This window comes from Oncorhynchus nerka, linkage group LG16 (assembly GCF_034236695.1).
Source record: "Oncorhynchus nerka isolate Pitt River linkage group LG16, Oner_Uvic_2.0, whole genome shotgun sequence".
In the NCBI taxonomy this organism is placed as follows: domain Eukaryota; kingdom Metazoa; phylum Chordata; class Actinopteri; order Salmoniformes; family Salmonidae; genus Oncorhynchus; species Oncorhynchus nerka.
In genome coordinates this window covers 7,886,761-7,903,491 of record NC_088411.1, presented here as the reverse complement: position 1 = coordinate 7,903,491, position 16,731 = coordinate 7,886,761, and the positions used below count along the sequence as shown (strand labels likewise).

Sequence of the window (16,731 nt, the reverse complement as noted above, 5' to 3'; positions counted from 1 at the left end):
CTGGGTCGGCCTTAGCTCTTTCTGGCCCTCTCCCCATATCCCTGGGGCAGGGAGCTGGCTGGATGTAAGAGTGGTGCCCCCCTGGCGACTGCTGGTGGGGGTCGGCAACGATTTAAACCTTTTGGCTTTCCATACTCAATAAAATTAACTTTCAATTCGGATTCGCCCATCAAAGTGCTGAGGGTTGATATTAGATTTTTTTTAGATTGCAAAAATCTAGCTTGACTTTTTCGATTGACAGTGCATATATTTGTTCTCAAAACTGTACCTGGGAACATCTGCAGAAGGAAACTATCTACTAGGTAATGTTAAATGATAACTTTCTATTTTTCTCAGTCACAAGTTAACTTTACTTCTCATTTTCTGGACAGCAAATTCAATCCGTATCGTGGAAATTCTGCATTGTCCCGGAAGTGCTGGTTTGGACCAGAAAGGCTGCGGCGGTCCTATGTAAAACAATAGTTCATGATTCGTTCCATTCGAAACGGGCATATCCAACCAGCGTAGGGTGCCGGCTTGAAGTCTGAGGGCAAAGTCCCTTCATTATCGTAGCTTCCTCAAAGAATATGGATATACTGAGAAGTACACGTCTCTCCACCCTAACATTGTCGTTGTTCACAAATCGACAGGGTGGGCTGTTTAGCGTCAGCCAATCCTTTCTTTGGATTAGTGGATACATCTCATTATTGTAATACTTTAAGTATTCGATGAGGGTTGTTGACGTCAACCGCCGGTATTAAACAGAGAGAGATGCTATGTCACAAGCCTCATGACATGAATGTGTATAGCCATCTCCGTTAGTGTTTAAAAAAAAAAAAAGTTGTCAAGTGTCCTACTTATATCAGTACAATCGTAGCAAATTTACTTATATTACTTAAGCATTACTTATATTTGATCAAGTAAAAATCGCGTAGCAAATAAGCCATTACTTTTTTTTTTCTTCACCAAATTCGACACGCTTTATTGACCATACAAAAAAACTCGTTACATTGGTGGGCGAAACAATGAAAAAACGTCACCTGCTGGAGGGAGACGATTTTCCGCCGAGTTGGACCTCTCTGGCTTCGTTTAACACAAAGCAGCCGTTCCTGACACTGAAGTTAAGGACGTACTGAGGCTGGTGTTAGCAAAACTACCATAAATATCGAAACAGCTAAAATATATTGATGATTTCCTATCACTGAGATCATATAGCATTTTGTTTTTACAGCGAGCTTTTATTTTGAAGGCGGAATCGAAAACAGGAAGTCTACATGCCAGCTGTTACAAAACCAATCGTCAGTTCCACTTTCCCGATAAGTTGGAATGTGTCCTATCCAATGAGAACAGAAGTGATATTTTTGATTCTCAACGGTTTGGCTACATTGAGTCTGCTACGGGTGAGTTTGTATGTTTACTAGCTAATTTACAAGTTGCCCCCCGGCTACTTAATAAAAAAAACCTGGGTACTTTCGTTGGTAAAACTTGCACTAGCTAAGACGATGGTAAATTGGTTAAAATGTTTAATTTTGGTGTTCGCTATACTGCTGCTAACGTTAGCCAAATATTTTACTTAAACTATAAGTAAAAAATAGAAGTTGTCAAGTGTCCTTATATCAGTACAATCGTAGCAACTTTACTTATATTACTTAAGCATTACTTATATTTGATCAAGTAAAAATCGCGTTGCAAATAAGCCATTTTTTTTTCTTCACCAAATTCGACACGCTTTATTGACCATAAAAAAAAACGTTACATTGGTGGGCGAAACAATGAAAAAACGTGTGGTATTTTGCCAATATTCCACCGCCAAAGGCTGTTCTTATCACGACACACCGCGGATTTCCTGGATGCAGCCCTTAGCCGTGGTATATTGGCCAAGTATCACAGCCCACAGATGCCTTATTGCTAGTATAAACTGGCTACCAAACTAAGTAGAGCAGTAAAAAATATGTATTGATGAATCGTTGTGACATATGAAATACGAGTGATTGTGTAATAACTACGTAAAAAAATGTATGAACGTGTTAAAGTATGTGACGTGCAGTCATATTCAGGTCCTGATTGGTCAACAAACTTAATTGACACGTTAAATTGTACATTTTGACGCAAAGACCCAAACGGCATTCCACAGAAATCCTGGTTGTGAATGAACCTACTAAACAAAGGAACGAAATAGCACAGCAAGTAAGTGAAAGAAATAGGTTTTGATTATGTTTTACTCTTAATGAGGATATGTGTAATGCCAACGTGTGTGTGTGTATAACCTTTCATTTCACTAGGTAAGTCAGTTAAGAATAAATTCTTATTTACAATGATGGCCAAACCCGGATGAAGCTGTGCCACCCTATGGGACTCCCTAAAATGGCTGGCTGTAATACAGCCTGGATTCGAACCAGGGACAGTACTGTAGTGACTGCTGCGTCCGCAACTATTTAACTGTACGAGGAATGCTTAAAAGGCCGCTAAAATTGTAAATGTCGGTTATCGGTATAAGTGTCCTTTGTCCTTTGGTGCGTCACTAATTAAAACTAAATGCCAAGAAAGCTCTAGGCTATTACACCATTATTTATTATCACTGCATGTAAGGCACATGAAAAGAGCAAATGGACTTGAAAGTGTGGTTTGATGAGAACACCAAGATTTCGCCAAGGCACATATGTATGGCCGAGTCGCGCACACAGACAGCAGTGGACACATCAATTCAGGCTACAAGACAAATATCATTACACATGTTGGAACCATATGTCTCTATCCATTCGTGTGGTGGGTGCACAGTGCTATTTGAATGCTGGAATTATTTTAGTGGATGAATGTCCATGGGTGAGTTACAGTAGGAGCTTTTTGAAGTAATCCGATGAAAACATGACTTGATGTGTCACATTAAAAGGTACATTCTAAAAGCTACATTTTACTGGTAAAATGTTATCAATCCTGCAACAGCCCTCTCTTCTAGCGAGCTAGCTACTTATCGACTCATTAGCCAGTTCGTTTTAGCTCTTGCTAATAATGGCCTACCTAATGACGAATGCTCTTAGAATTGTCAATATAAGCATTTTATTTTGTACAGTTAACAAAAAAACATTAAATTTAAAGACTAGATGACACAAGAGCTAAGTCAAGTAGAAAATGTTAGTTTAGCTAGCTAGCGACCTTGCCTCATTTTGGCACATTGACTACTCGGCTTGTTAACTTGTGACAATTTCAGGCTCCTCAATTGGAGAGAAAAAATACTCAAATATAATGCACTGAACAAAAATATAAACGGAACATGCAACAATTTCAAAGATGTTACAGTTCATTTAAGGAAATCAGTCAATTGACAAATTCATTGGGCCCTAATTTATTTTAGTTATTTTATTTAACCAGGTAGGCTAGTTGAGAACAAGTTAGCATTTACAACTGCGACCCGTTCCAGTCATAGGCAGCAAAGAACTGGAAGGAAAGGTGGCCAATGGAGGAATTGGCTTTGGGGGTGACCCGTGAAAATATAACTGCTGGAGCATGTGCTACGGGTTGGTGCTGCTATGGTGACCAGTGATCTGAGATAAGGCGGGGCTTTACCTAGCAAAGACTTATAGATGACCTGGAGCCAGAGGGTTTGGCGACGAGTATGAAGCGAGGACCAGCCAATGAGAGCATACAGGTCGCATTGGTGGGTAGTATAGGGGGCTTTGGTGACAAAAAGGATGGTACTGTGATAGACAGCATACAATTTGCTGAGTAGTGTGTTGGAGGCCATTTTGTAAATGACATCGCCGAATTCAGGGATCAGTAGGGTAGTCAGTTTTACGAGGGTATGTTTGGCAGCATGAGTGAAGGGTGCTTGGTTGTGAAATAGGAAGCCGATTCTTCTATATTGGAGATACTTAATGTGAGTATGGAAGGAGTTTACAGTCTAACCAGACACCTAGGTAGTTGTCCACATTAGAGGTCGGCCGATTTAATCAGGTCCGATTTCAAGTTTTCAAAACAATCGGAAATCGGTGTTTTTGGACGCCGATATAAAAAAAATATATCTTTATTTAAATAGGCAAGTCAGTTAACCTCTAATGACACCCCATCCCGTGAACGGGACCGTTGTCATCAACTGAAACTAATTAGCATAACACAATGGATAAATCTTCCTAGAAAATATTCCTATTCATGAAAATCACAAGTGAAATATATTGGAACACAGCTTAGCCTTTTGTTAATCACCCTGTCATCTCAGATTTTCAAAATATGTTTTACAGCCAAAGCTAGACAAGCATTTGTGTAAGTTTATCGATAGCCTAGCATAGCATTATGCCTTGCTAGCAGCAGGCAACCTTGTCACAAATCAGAAAAGCAATCAAATTAAATCGTTTACCTTTGAACTTCGGATGTTTTCACTCACGAGACTCCCAGGTAGATAGCCAAAGTACATTTTTTTCCCCAAAAGATTATTTTTGTAGGTGAAATAGCTCCGTTTGTTCTTCACGTTTGGCTGAGAAATCGACCGGAAATTGCACATGGTTGTTGATATTACTAGATATTATCTAGCGTGTCCTGCGTCGCATATAATCTGACTGAGCATACAAGTATCTGACTGAGCGGTGGTAGGCAGAAGCAGGCGCGTACACATTCATTCAAACAGCACTTTCGTGCGTTTTGCCAGCAGCTCATTGTGCGTCAAGCGCTGTTTATGACTTCAAGCCTATCAACTCCCGAAATGAGGCTGGTGTAACCGAAGTAAAATGGCTAGCTAGTTGGCGCGCGCTAACTAGAGGGAAGGAAGCTATACTGTTACACTGGCAATACTAAAGTGCCTGTAACGTCATCCAATAGTCGAAGACCTTAGAAAGGCAAATGGTATAGAGGGAAATAGTCCTATAATTCCTATAACTACAACCTACAATTTCTTACCTGGGAATATTGAAGACTCATGTTTTAAGCATGTCTCAGTTTAGGTCACCTAACAGTACGAGCTCTGAAGATAGATAGATGGGGGGGGGCAGCAATCAATTCACATATGGAGTCCAGGGCACAGCTGTGGCCTCAAGGTGGTCTATAGCAAGCGACACATCATCTTTGCATAGACTTAAGCATGCTGTTGATTGTGGCCTGTGGTATGCTATCCCACCTTTCAATTGCTGTGGGAAGTAGCTTGATATTTGCAGGAACTGGCACACGCTGTCGATCCAGTGCATCCGAAACATGCTCAATGGGTGACATGTCTAGTGAGTGTGCAGGCCATGAAAGAACTGGGACATTTTCAGATTCCAGGAATTGTGTATAGTTTCATCAGCTGTCCGGGTGGTTGTTCTCAGGCCATCCCACAGATGAAGAAGCTGGATGCGGATGCCCTGGGCTGGTGTGAGTACACATGGTCTGTGGTTGGTGAGGCAGGTTGGATGTACTGCCAAATTCTCAAAAACAAATTTGGAGGTGGTTTATGGTAGAGAAATTAACATAATTTTTTTTGGCAACCACTCTGGCGGACATTATTACACTCAACATGCCAATTGCACACTCCCTCAACTTGAGACATCTGGTGCACCGAGACAATGATCATGCTGTTTAATCAGCTTCTTGATGTGCCACACCTGTCAGTTGGCTGGATTCTTGGCAAATGAGAAATGCTCACTATCAGCGCCGTAAAAAGAGTTTGTGCACAAAATTTGAGAAATTATTTTTGACATAGGACCAACACTTTAAATGTTTTATTTTTGTTCAATGTATTATCATTATAAAAATGAATTGTATACAGTTTTTTACCTTTTTAATATTATCTCAATGGCAGAGCTGTCAAAGTTGTGAGAAACCTTTCAGGTCTGGTGGAGGCGAAGTGCCTCCCTGTGGCAGCATTCACTTTGTCTCCCTGCCAAAACAAAACATTTGGTAAATCCTGCCAAGATTACGCTACCCATATTGTTAATAAACATTGTTCAAGATCAGAATCTGAAAAATAGAGTTTCTATGTTAGAGTTTATATATAGAGTTTCTATGTTAAATGCACATGTTTAACATTAGTGGATTGAATAAATATCTTTAGTTAGGATTACTTAGTGTTTCCAGTCCCCTTTAAAACGGCATAATGTTTCATCTGTAGATGCTACAATGCAAACATTGGTGTATTGTGAAGCTTTACAGCTTGATCTGTAATGTGATTATTATTTAGATTAAACATATTTTCAGTCTATGAAGATTGAAAAATATTAACTTGAAGATTATCCATATAAACTCTACATTTAGCCCCTGTTCATCCCATTTGTTCCATATTGTGTCTATCCTATTATGGTTGAACTCATAAAATATTCATTTATTTAACCTAGTCATAGCTGCAGCCATTGCCTGTTGGGTGTATCTAATTTTGTTTGTACATTGATTTATGGGAATTTCTATTTCTACCCTACAGGCCACTGACAAGGGCAATCTGAACTTCACTGCCAATGATATCTGGGGTCACAAACATGTTTCTGCTTTGAAGCATAAAGCACGGAATCTGCCACCTGGCTCTGTGGAGCAAAGAAGTACCCAAGAGACACCAGCAGTGTCAATTAGTCCCATTCCACCGATGTCAGGCCTATTGATTCTAAGTTAAGCAACCAATTTGCAAGGAAGATTCCATTCAGTCTGAAAGCAGCCCAGAGATAACCAGTCAGACAGCGCAACTGAATTGTCCAACTATCCACCTTGACTGCCCCGGGCCAAATACAGACGTCCCCTGTATGTCACTCCATATGGAGACTCTGCCAGACTTTAGTGTTATAAGTGGAGAAACTTCACCTCTTTCAGACAGCGGTCATTCATCTACACCATCACAGCACAGTGGTATCAGTGGGGAGCCCAGAGCCAAGCGGTGGTCCTCTAACCCAATAACCATGGTCACCCATATTTTAAACCCCAGCCATCTGGGATTCAACGGGCAGGAGTCCTGCTCCCCAATTTTGAGTCCCATACGTGCCTCAAAGATCTTCAGGATTCAAGATGAATCTTTCCCGAACTGCACCGGAGAAAGTTTATTTGAGGACACTATAGACCCCTGCTTTTTGCCTATGGTGGAGCCCACTGTTGGCAGCTCTACAATGGCTTTGTCACACACACCTCCGGAGACTTGCATTTCTATGAAAGAGAGTTTCACTAAACCAGAGGATGCAAATAAAGATTTGCAAAGGGGCTCTAATTTTAGTCTCAGTTTGCAGGGAAGTCCAACCGCTCTCAGGGAGACTATATCAACCAGTAGCTGTTCCAGAGCTTCCCTGGAGGGCACACATGACATATCTGCATTCGAGGGCAGCAAAGAAAGTCTGCATTCCTTAGAACATAAGGTACAGAACCTGACGACCGAGGTTGCTGTGTCTGTTGTGGTGCAAAAATCAAGTGTTGCCTCTTCCTGTCTCTCAAATGCTAATGTCACACAGATAATTTGCCCTGATGGTGAGATGTCTGCATCCTATACGGTGCCATTGTCCTCGTCAACATCTGGTTCCTTGTGTGATGACAAGAGGGTGCACAACGTCACCTTTGAACTTATGGTTGAACCAACACTGGAGCCCAAAACTGGGACCAACGAGCCCAATGTCACGACTACTGCGCTGGAGGCTGTGGAGATTAGTAGGCTAATGAAAGACACTTTTGAAGCTTGCCGTCCGATGAAGTTCAATGCAACCACTGAGCAAGAGACTTATGATGGTACCAAACAACCTCTAAATAATACTTTTCAAACTAACCCCCATGTAAATGCAACCACTGAGCCAGTGACCATTGTTGGCAATGCACGCCCCCCTTTTCAAACTGACCACGAACCAACAAAAGGTGCTGAAGTTGATGTCCGTGAACATATGGTACAGTCCCAACCAGGCCTGTCCGGGAGAGATGGTGACCCCTTCACCTTGGATGATACTCTGGAGTTGGGTCCCAACTTTCTGCTCACATCCACTCCCATGGTTACATCTACGGCTTTAAGGAAACCAGAGAGACCCTCAGATGTGCGGAAAAAGTTATCTTCGGGCATCCTGCCAAAACCAGCTAAACCACCTGCTGTCTCTCAACTCGCCACTTATAGGAAGACGTTCCTTCAGCCCCAAGGTGTCACCTCCAATCCCAAATCACTGCCACCCCCACTGAGATCTGTGTCCCAGCTTCCATCATGGACTCGCCCACCAAAGACCAAGACAGCCCCCGTGGCTTCAGCCCCCTCGGAGCCATCCTCTGCCATACCCAGCAGAAGATGTAAAACACGAGCAGATGCCTCGGGACATGCTGTGGTCACTGTTTCTCAGCAGGTAGGCTATGGGGAATGTTAAGTGTGGTTACATCTCAAAAGGATCTATTTAAAAAAAAAATCTAAACATTTTAATATGAAGGCTATATTTATGAGTTTGATATTATCCTCTACCAACCAATCCACTGTATTTAGTAAGATTGAATCAACAGATTCTACAGTTCTTTCCCTCCATTTCTCTCCTAGGCCTCGACAGATGATACTTCCAGTAGTAGGCGTAGCACAATTGCAGGTGAGCAGCTGTTCCTTTGAATCTGTTGGGTATGTATGGCTCTGTCTCAAAGTTTTAAACCTTTCCTCGTATCCTATCCTCTGCTGATTACTGATTTGGCAGAACATGGCAGGTGAAAGCAATATAGTGGAAACTTATCTTTTCCTTTTACCTCTGTGTTCATGAAGGAAAGGATATGAGGAGAAGAAGCCATTTTAGAGTACTGAGACAGACTAAAGGGACTCTCAATCATACTTCCCTGATTCCTTACATCCTCTTTCTCAAACGCATTTGATAAAAAGGTTCTAGGGGAGGAGGCAGCGGCAAAAAATCTTTACACACACACAGTACGTTTGGAAAGTATTCAGACCCCTGGACGTTTTCCACATTTTGTTACAGCCTTATTCTAAAATGTCATCAATCGATCTCATAATGACAAAGTGAAAACGGGGTTAGACATTTTTGCACATTTATTGCAAAACAAAAATGCAATGCAAATAGTCTGCGTATCCATTGGATTAGATGTTCGAGTCTTATGGCTTAGGGGTAGAAGCTGTTTAGAAGCTTCTTGGACCTAGACTTGGTGCTCTGGTAAGCAGAGAGAACAGTCCATGACTAAGGTGGCTGGAATCTTTGACAATTTTTAGGGCCTTCCTCTGACACCGCCTGGTATAGAGGTCCTGGATTTTGGCTCCACTTATGTACTGGGCCGTTCGCACTACCTTCTGTAGTGCCTTACGGTCGGAGGCTGAGCAGCTGTCATACCAGGCAGTGCTGCAACCAGTCTGGATGCTGTAGAACCTTTTGAGTATCTGAGGACCCATGCCAAATCTTGTCAGTCTCCTGAGTGGGAAGAGGTTTTTATTGTGCCCTCTTCACATCTTGGTGTGCTTGGACCATGTTAGTTTGTTGATGTGGACAACAAGGAACTTGAAGCTCTCAACCTGCTCCACTACAGCCCTATCGATGAGAATGGGGATGTGCTCGGTTCTCCTTTTCCTGTAGTCCACAATCCTCTCCTTTGTCTTGATCACATTGAGGGAGAGGTTGTTGTCCTGGCACCACACGGCCAGGTCTCCGACCTTCTCCCTGTAGGCAGTCTCATCGTTGTCGGTGATCAGGCCTACCACTTGTCATCTGCAAACTTAATGATGGTGTCGAAGTCGTGCCTGGCCATGCAGTCATAAGTGTACAGGAGGGGACTGAACACGCACCCCTGAGGGACCCCTGTGTTGAGGATCAGCGTGACGGATGTTGTTACCTACCCTTACCACCTGGGGGCGGCCCGTCAGGAAGTCCAGGATCCATTTGCAGAGAGAGGTGTTTAATCCCAGGGTCCTTCGCTTATTGATGAGCTTTGAGGGCACTATGGTGTTGAATGCTGAGCTGTAGTCAATGAATAGTATTCTCACATAGGTGTTCCTTTTACCCAGGTGGGAAAGGGCAGTGTGGAGTGCAATAGAGACTGCATTGTCTGTGGATCTTTTGGGGCGGTATGCAAATTGGAGTGGGTCTAGGGTTTCCTGGATAATGGTGTTGATGTGAGCCATGACCAACCTTTCAAAGCACTTCATGTCTACAGATGTCAGTGCTACAGGTCGGTAGTCATTTAGGCAGGTTACCTTTATGTTCTTGGGCACAGGCACTATGGTGGTCTGCTTGAAACATGTTGATATTAGACTCCGACAGGGAGAGTTTGAAAATGTCAGTGAAGACACTTGCTATAGTTGGTCAGCGCATGCCGTCTGGCCCCGCAGCCTTGTGAATATTGACATGTGTAAAGGTCTTATTCACATCGGCTGCGGAGAACGTGATCAGTCTTCCGGAACAGCTAGTGCGCTCATGCATGTTTCGGTGTTATTTTCCTCGACGCAAGCGTAGCGGTAGTTTAGCTCGTCTGGTAAGCTCGGAACCGGTGTAGTATGATTCAACCTTAGTCCTGTATTGACGCTTTGCCTGTTTTATGGTCCGTCAGAGAGCGTAGCGTGTTTCTTATAAGCTTCCGGGTGAGAGTCCCGCTCATTGAAAGCGGCAGCTCTAGCCTTTAGCTCAGTGCGGATGTTGCATGTAATTAATTTCTTCTGGTTGGGGTATGTATGTACAGTCACTGTGGGGATGACGTCATCGATGCACTTATTGATGTAGCCAATGACTGACATGGTGTACTCCTCAATGCCATAGGAAGAATCCCAGAACATATTCCAGTCTGTGCTAGCAAAACAGTCCTGTAGCTTAGCATCTGCTTCATCTAACTAGGATAGAGTTATGGTCAGATTTGACAAATGGAGGGCAAAGGGAGAGCTTTGTATGAGTCTTTGTGTGGAGTATAGGTGGTCTAGAGTTTTTTGTTTTGTTTTTTTCCATCTGGTTGCAAATTTAACATGCTGATAGAAATTTGGTAAAACAGATTTAAGTTTCCCTGCAAGTCCCCGGCTACTTGGAGCTCCGCCTCTGGGTTAGTGTTTTCTTATGGCGGAATACAGCTTGTTCAATGCTGTCTTAGTGCCAGCCTCAGTCTGTGGTGGTATGTAGACAGCTCTGAAAATACAGATGAATTCTCTAGGTAGATAGTGTGGTCTACCGTTTATCATGAGATACTCTACCTCAGGTGAGCAATAGCTCGAGTCTTCCTTAGATATCGTGCACCAGCTGTTATTTACAAAAATGTACATAGGCTGCCGCCCCTTGTCTTACCAGATGCCACTGTTCTGCTTGTACAGCGTATAAACCATCAGCTGTATTTTGATTGTGTCGTCGTTCAGCCATGACTCCATGAAGCATAAGATATTACAGTTTTGAATGTCCCGTTGGTAGTTTAATCTTCTGTGTAGGTCATAGATTTTATTCTCAGAAGATTGCACTTTTACTAGCAGAATGGAAGGAAGTGGGGGTTTATTCGATCGCATACGAATTCTCGGAAAGCAGCCTGCCCCTCTGGCCCATTTTCGCCGCCGCCTCTTCACGCAAATCACGGGAATCTGGGCCTGTTCCCGAGAAAGCAGTATATCATTTGCTTTGGACTCGTTAAAGGGAAAAAAGGATTCTGTCACTCCATGGTGGGTAATCGCAGTCCTGATGTCCCAAAGTTATTTTCAGTCATAAGAGATGGCAGCGGCAACATTAAATACAAAATAAGTAAAACAAAATTTTTCAAAACAATCGGTTGGGGACACATAAAACGTAAGCCGTCTCCGGCCACCCTTGTTATGACACTCATCTTTGAGATGTTTCTATAACTTGGAGTCCACCTGTTGAGGTATTTCTGTTTTTTATGAGGCTGTAACGTAACAATGTGAAATAAGGGAAGGGTTCTGACTACTTTATGAAAGCATTGCCAAGTTATTGTTACTCATTGTATGTATTACTTGTTTTACTTTTCTATTCTATATTCTTTCTCTGCATTATTAGGAAGGGCTAGTAATAAAGCATTTCACTGTTAGTCTACACCTATTGTTTACAAAGCATGTGACACTTTTTTGTTTTGATTCCCTCAGTCATCACCTCTCATTTATTGTTGAATTTATAGAATCCAAGCTGATGCGCACTGGCCTGAGGAAACCTCAATCCTATGGCACTCGGAGATCCATAGCTAGCCTCAGGCATCCTGCAGTAAGAGCTGAGGCAACCCGCTCCACTGAAAACCCCAGCCTCTCTTCAGGTATGAACAGCATTGTATGAGAGTGTTGGGATTAAACCTAACTGCCTATTATGTGAATCTTACAAGCTTGATCCCACAGCTTCATGTACAGGGCATTTGGAAAATATTCAGACCCCTCGACTTTTTCCTGATTTTGTTGCGTTCTAAAATTAAATATTTTTTCCTTCAATCTATACACAACACTAGATAATGACAACGCGAAAACAAGTTTATCAATTTTTCAAAATTTATAAAGAATAAACATACATAGTATTCAGACCCTTTGCTATGACTCCAAATTGAGCTCAGGTGCATCCTGTTTCCATTGATCATCCTTGATGTTTCTACAACTTGATTGGAGTCAACCTGTGGTAAATTCAATTGATTGGACATGATTTGTAAAGCAACACCTGTCTATAGAGGTTCCCACAGTTGACCCTGCAGCACTCCACCAATCAGGCCTATATGGTAGTGGCCAGACAGAAGCCACTCTTTATTAAAAGGCACATGACCGGCCGCTTGGAGTTTTCCAAAAGGCACCTAAAAGCACTCCATGAGAAACAAGATTCTCTGATCTGATGAAATCAAGATTGAACTCTTTGCCCTGAATGTTAAGCGTCACGTCTGGAGGAAACCTGACACCATCCCTACGGTGAAGCATGGTGGAGGCAGCATAATGCTTTGGATGTTTTTCAGCTGCAGGGACTGAGGGGAACGATGAAGAGAACAGAGATCCTGAATGAAAACCTGCTCAGGACCTGCGACTGGGGGGACGGTTCACCTTCCAACAGGACAATGACCATAAGCACACAGTCAAGACAATGCAGGAGTGGTTTCGGGACAAGTCTCAATGTCCTTGAGTGGCCCAGCCAGAGCCCGGACTTGAACCCGATCTAACATCTCTGGAGAGACCTGAAAATAGCTGTGCAGCGAAGCTCCTCATCCCACCTTACCCCCCCCCCAAATACAGGTGTGCCAAGCTTGTAGCATCATATCCAAGAAGACTTGAGGCTGTGATCACTGCCAAAGGTGTTTCAACAGAGTAAAGAGTAAGGGTCTGAATACTTCTGATATTTCAGTTTTGTATGTTGTACAGTACAGGAGGGGACTAAGAGCACACCCCTGAAGGGCCCTGTGTTTGTCAGTGTGGCGGATGTTGCCTACCCTCACCAACTGGGGGGGCGGCCCGTCGGGAAATCCAGGATCCAGTTACAGTGGAAGGTGTTCAGTGCCAGGGTCCTGAGCTTGGTGATGAGCTTTGAGAGCACCATGTTGAATGCTGAGCTGTAGTCAATGAACAGCATTTTGACTTTAATTTTGTGAAGGTGGGTAAAGGCAGTGTGGTGTGCAATATATTTCATCTGTGGATCCGTTGGGCCGGTTTGCAAATTGGAGTAGTTCAACAAAGTAGTGAGTAATGGGTCTGAATACTTATGTAAATGTGTTAATTTCTGTTTTTTATACATTTGTAAAAATGTCAACCTGTTTTTGCTTTGTCATTATGGGGTATTGTGTGTAGATTGAGGGGGGGGGGGTATTTCATACATTTTAGAATAAGGCTGTGGAAAAAGTCAAGGGGTCTGAATACTTTACAAACGTGCTGTAAGTTGCCATATGATCTGTTAATGTAATGGTACTGTGTTTTTCTGTCATGCATGTCTGAATTGTATAACCTAAACAGTACATTAATTACTTATGAGTATTCCACCTGTAAGTGTTAACCCAGTTATTTGTTGTCCATGTTTCCTTATCAGACAAATCCCTGACAAGGTTGTTTTTGTCAAACATTTGAAAAAAGAAGACTTAAATCCTTTGTTTTTGGTCATTATTTTCCATTTCATCACAGGTTTAAATGGAAGGAGTCTACAAGCACCCAACCAAGGCCAGAAGCACTTGCCAACCAGCAGTGATGCTTTACCTGTAGCAAAGAGGAAAAAAATAGGTGAAGGTGGGTGTGTATTTGTCAATAACTGCTTGTGTGCGATGTCTAATATTAAAGAAGTCTTGAGGTATTGCTTTTCTGAGGTAGAATACCTCATGATAAGCTGTAGACCACCCTATTTACCAAGAGGTTTCTCGTTTGTATTATTTGTATCCGCCTATTTACCACCAAACTGATGCTGGCACTAAGACCGCACTCAACGAGCTGTAGAAGGCCATAAGCAATCAAGAAAATGCTCATCCAGAAGAGGTCCTCCTAGTGGCCGGTGACTTTAATGCAGGTAACGTTAAAATTGTTTTACCTCATTTCTACCAGCAAGCCACGTGTAACCAGATGGAGAGAGACTCTAGACCACCTTTACTCCACACACTCATTCAAAGCACTCCCTCGACTTCCATTTGGCAAATCGGACCATAATTTCATCCTGATTCTTCCTTATAAGCAAAAACTAAAGCAGGAAGTACCAGTGACTCACTCAATAAGGAAGTGATCAGATGATGTGGATGCTACGCTACAGGACTGTTTTCCTAGCACACACTGGAATATGTTCCGGGATTCTTCCTATGGCATTGAGGTTTACACCACCTCAGTCACCGTCTTCATCAATAAATGTATCGACGACTAAGTTGTCCCCACAGTAACCGTACATAGATATCCCAACCAGAAGCCATGGATTACAGGCAATATCTGCACCAAGCTAAAGACTAGAGCTGCCGCTTTCAATGAGCGGGTAACTAATCCAGACGCTTATAAGATATCCCGCTATGCCCTCAGACGAACCATCAAACAGGCATCGAGTCAATACAGGACCAAGATTGAATCTGACTGCTCGCCGGATGTGGCAGGGCTTAAACTATTACGGACTACAAAAGGAAACCCAGCCGCGAGCTGCCAAGTGATTTGAGCCTACCAGACGAGCCAAATGCCTTTTTTTAATGTTCTCCGAGGCAAGCAAGCATGCATGAGCGCACCAGCTGTTCGGGAAGACTGATCACGCTCTCCGTAGCTGATGTGAATAAGACCTTTTTTAACAGGTCAACATTCACAAAGCCGCAGGCCAGACGAATACCATGACGTGTATTCCAAACATGCGTGGACCAACTAGCAAGTGTTTTCACTGACATTTTAAACCACTCCCTGACCGAGTCTGTAATGCCAACATGTTTCAAGCAGACCACCATAGTCCCCTGTGCCCAAGAATGCAAAGGTAAACTGCCTAAATGATTACTGCCCTGTAGAACTCACATCGGTAGCCATGAAGTACTTTGAAAGGCTAGCTTTGGCTCACATCAACACCATCATGCCGGAAACTCTAGACCCACTACAATTCACATACCACCCCAACAGATCCGCAGATGATGCAATCTCAATCACACTACACACTGCCCTTCCCCTCCTGGACAAAAGGAACACCTATGTGAGAATGCTGTTCATTGACTAGAGCTCAGTATTCAACACCATAGTACCCACTAAGCTAAGGACCCTGGGACTAAACATCTTCCTCTGCAACTGGATCCTGGACTTCCTGACGGGCTGCCCCTGGTGGTAAGGGTAGGCAACACATCTGCCACGCTGATCCTCAACACTGGGACCTCTCAGGGGTGCATGCTTATTCCCTTCCTGTACTTCCTGTTCACCCACAACTGCATGACCAAGCACAACTCCAACACCATTAAGTTTGCTGACTACACAAGTGGGCCTGATCACCGACAATGATGAGAGCCTATAGTAGATTATGATTTTTTTAACGCCGATACCGATTTATTGGAGGACTAAAAAAGCCGATACAAACTAGGCCGTCATTGAAAATAAGAATGTTCCTAAAGACCTAGTAATATTTTACATAAATAGCAGTCAATATCAATCATCTTACTTCAGTCTCATAATCTGAAAGTTGTAAATTCTTGGTTATCTGCAAGAATCCTGGCTAACAAGTTGAATCAGCAATACAAAATTGGGTTCATTTATTTACTAAATACCTAACTAATCACACAGAATTCACATACACACAATTATTCATAACTTGATTACAAATTACGTCATAAAGAAAAACGTCCCTAGAGGGCGGAACAGATATGACACAAAGGAAAAGGGACTGGGTTGAGTGAAAAAGCGGGACTGAGGAACAAAGGGAAAAATATGTTCTATCGTAAATACAGTATCTTATGCATTCTTAATTATCGCCCATTTGGAAAAGGAAAATGCAATAAATATTTACTCTGAGCTGCGCTTCAGTACGTTGGTGGTAGATGGAAGGCCGTGTTGCCAAACCGAGTCCTTTGATGAATGTCTCCGGTTGTCAATTGGATACGTAGTAATGTCTTTGGGTGATAGACGGGATACTCTGTTCCTTCCTAACCCTCGTTGCATCTGCTGTTGCTAACTCAGCGGCTAGGAGGTATCACTTCTGTAGTGAATAAGAGTTCAAAGTTCATACCATTCGCCACCAAAGCTCACGCTGAGGTTGGCTTCGTTCTGTAGTTATCTGAACCATTTTGACAGGACCGTCGTCCCCACGTCTTCGGAACAGGAAGTTATGTTGTCGTCAAGGCTTTATATAGGAAGGGAGAAGAGGGCATGTTTGAAATGTTTTATAGCCCATGTCCCTTTACAGAGGCGGGCCACTGATTATCTCAGCCTTATCTTATGAAAATCCACATCTCTCATTTTAGAAGCTAAAATCACATTTCATCCCATCACAAATAATTTCATAT

The 16,731-nt window shown here is 42.8% G+C and overlaps 1 protein-coding gene across 4 annotated transcripts in view; it reads left to right on the top strand.

Annotated features, from left to right (window-relative positions):
* The first annotated feature begins 1,004 nt into the window (after positions 1 to 1,004).
* Positions 1,005 to 16,731, top strand: part of si:ch211-126c2.4 (mucin-17) — a 40,315-nt gene continuing 24,588 nt past the window's right edge. Inside the window, exons 1-6 of one of the 4 annotated variants that reach the window (XM_065002383.1) lie at positions 1,005 to 1,379; positions 6,359 to 8,228; positions 8,414 to 8,459; positions 11,965 to 12,096; positions 13,922 to 14,023; positions 14,207 to 14,297. In XM_065002383.1, coding sequence (XP_064858455.1) covers positions 6,672 to 8,228; positions 8,414 to 8,459; positions 11,965 to 12,096; positions 13,922 to 14,023; positions 14,207 to 14,286 — 1,917 coding nt within the window. In that variant the 5' untranslated portion in view covers positions 1,005 to 1,379; positions 6,359 to 6,671 and the 3' untranslated portion in view covers positions 14,287 to 14,297. Of the gene's footprint in view, positions 1,380 to 2,092; positions 2,167 to 6,358; positions 8,229 to 8,413; positions 8,460 to 11,964; positions 12,097 to 13,921; positions 14,024 to 14,206; positions 14,298 to 16,731 lie in introns of those variants that run through there. The other 3 variants (XM_029684474.2, XM_029684471.2, XM_029684472.2) reach the window with 3 other exon arrangements.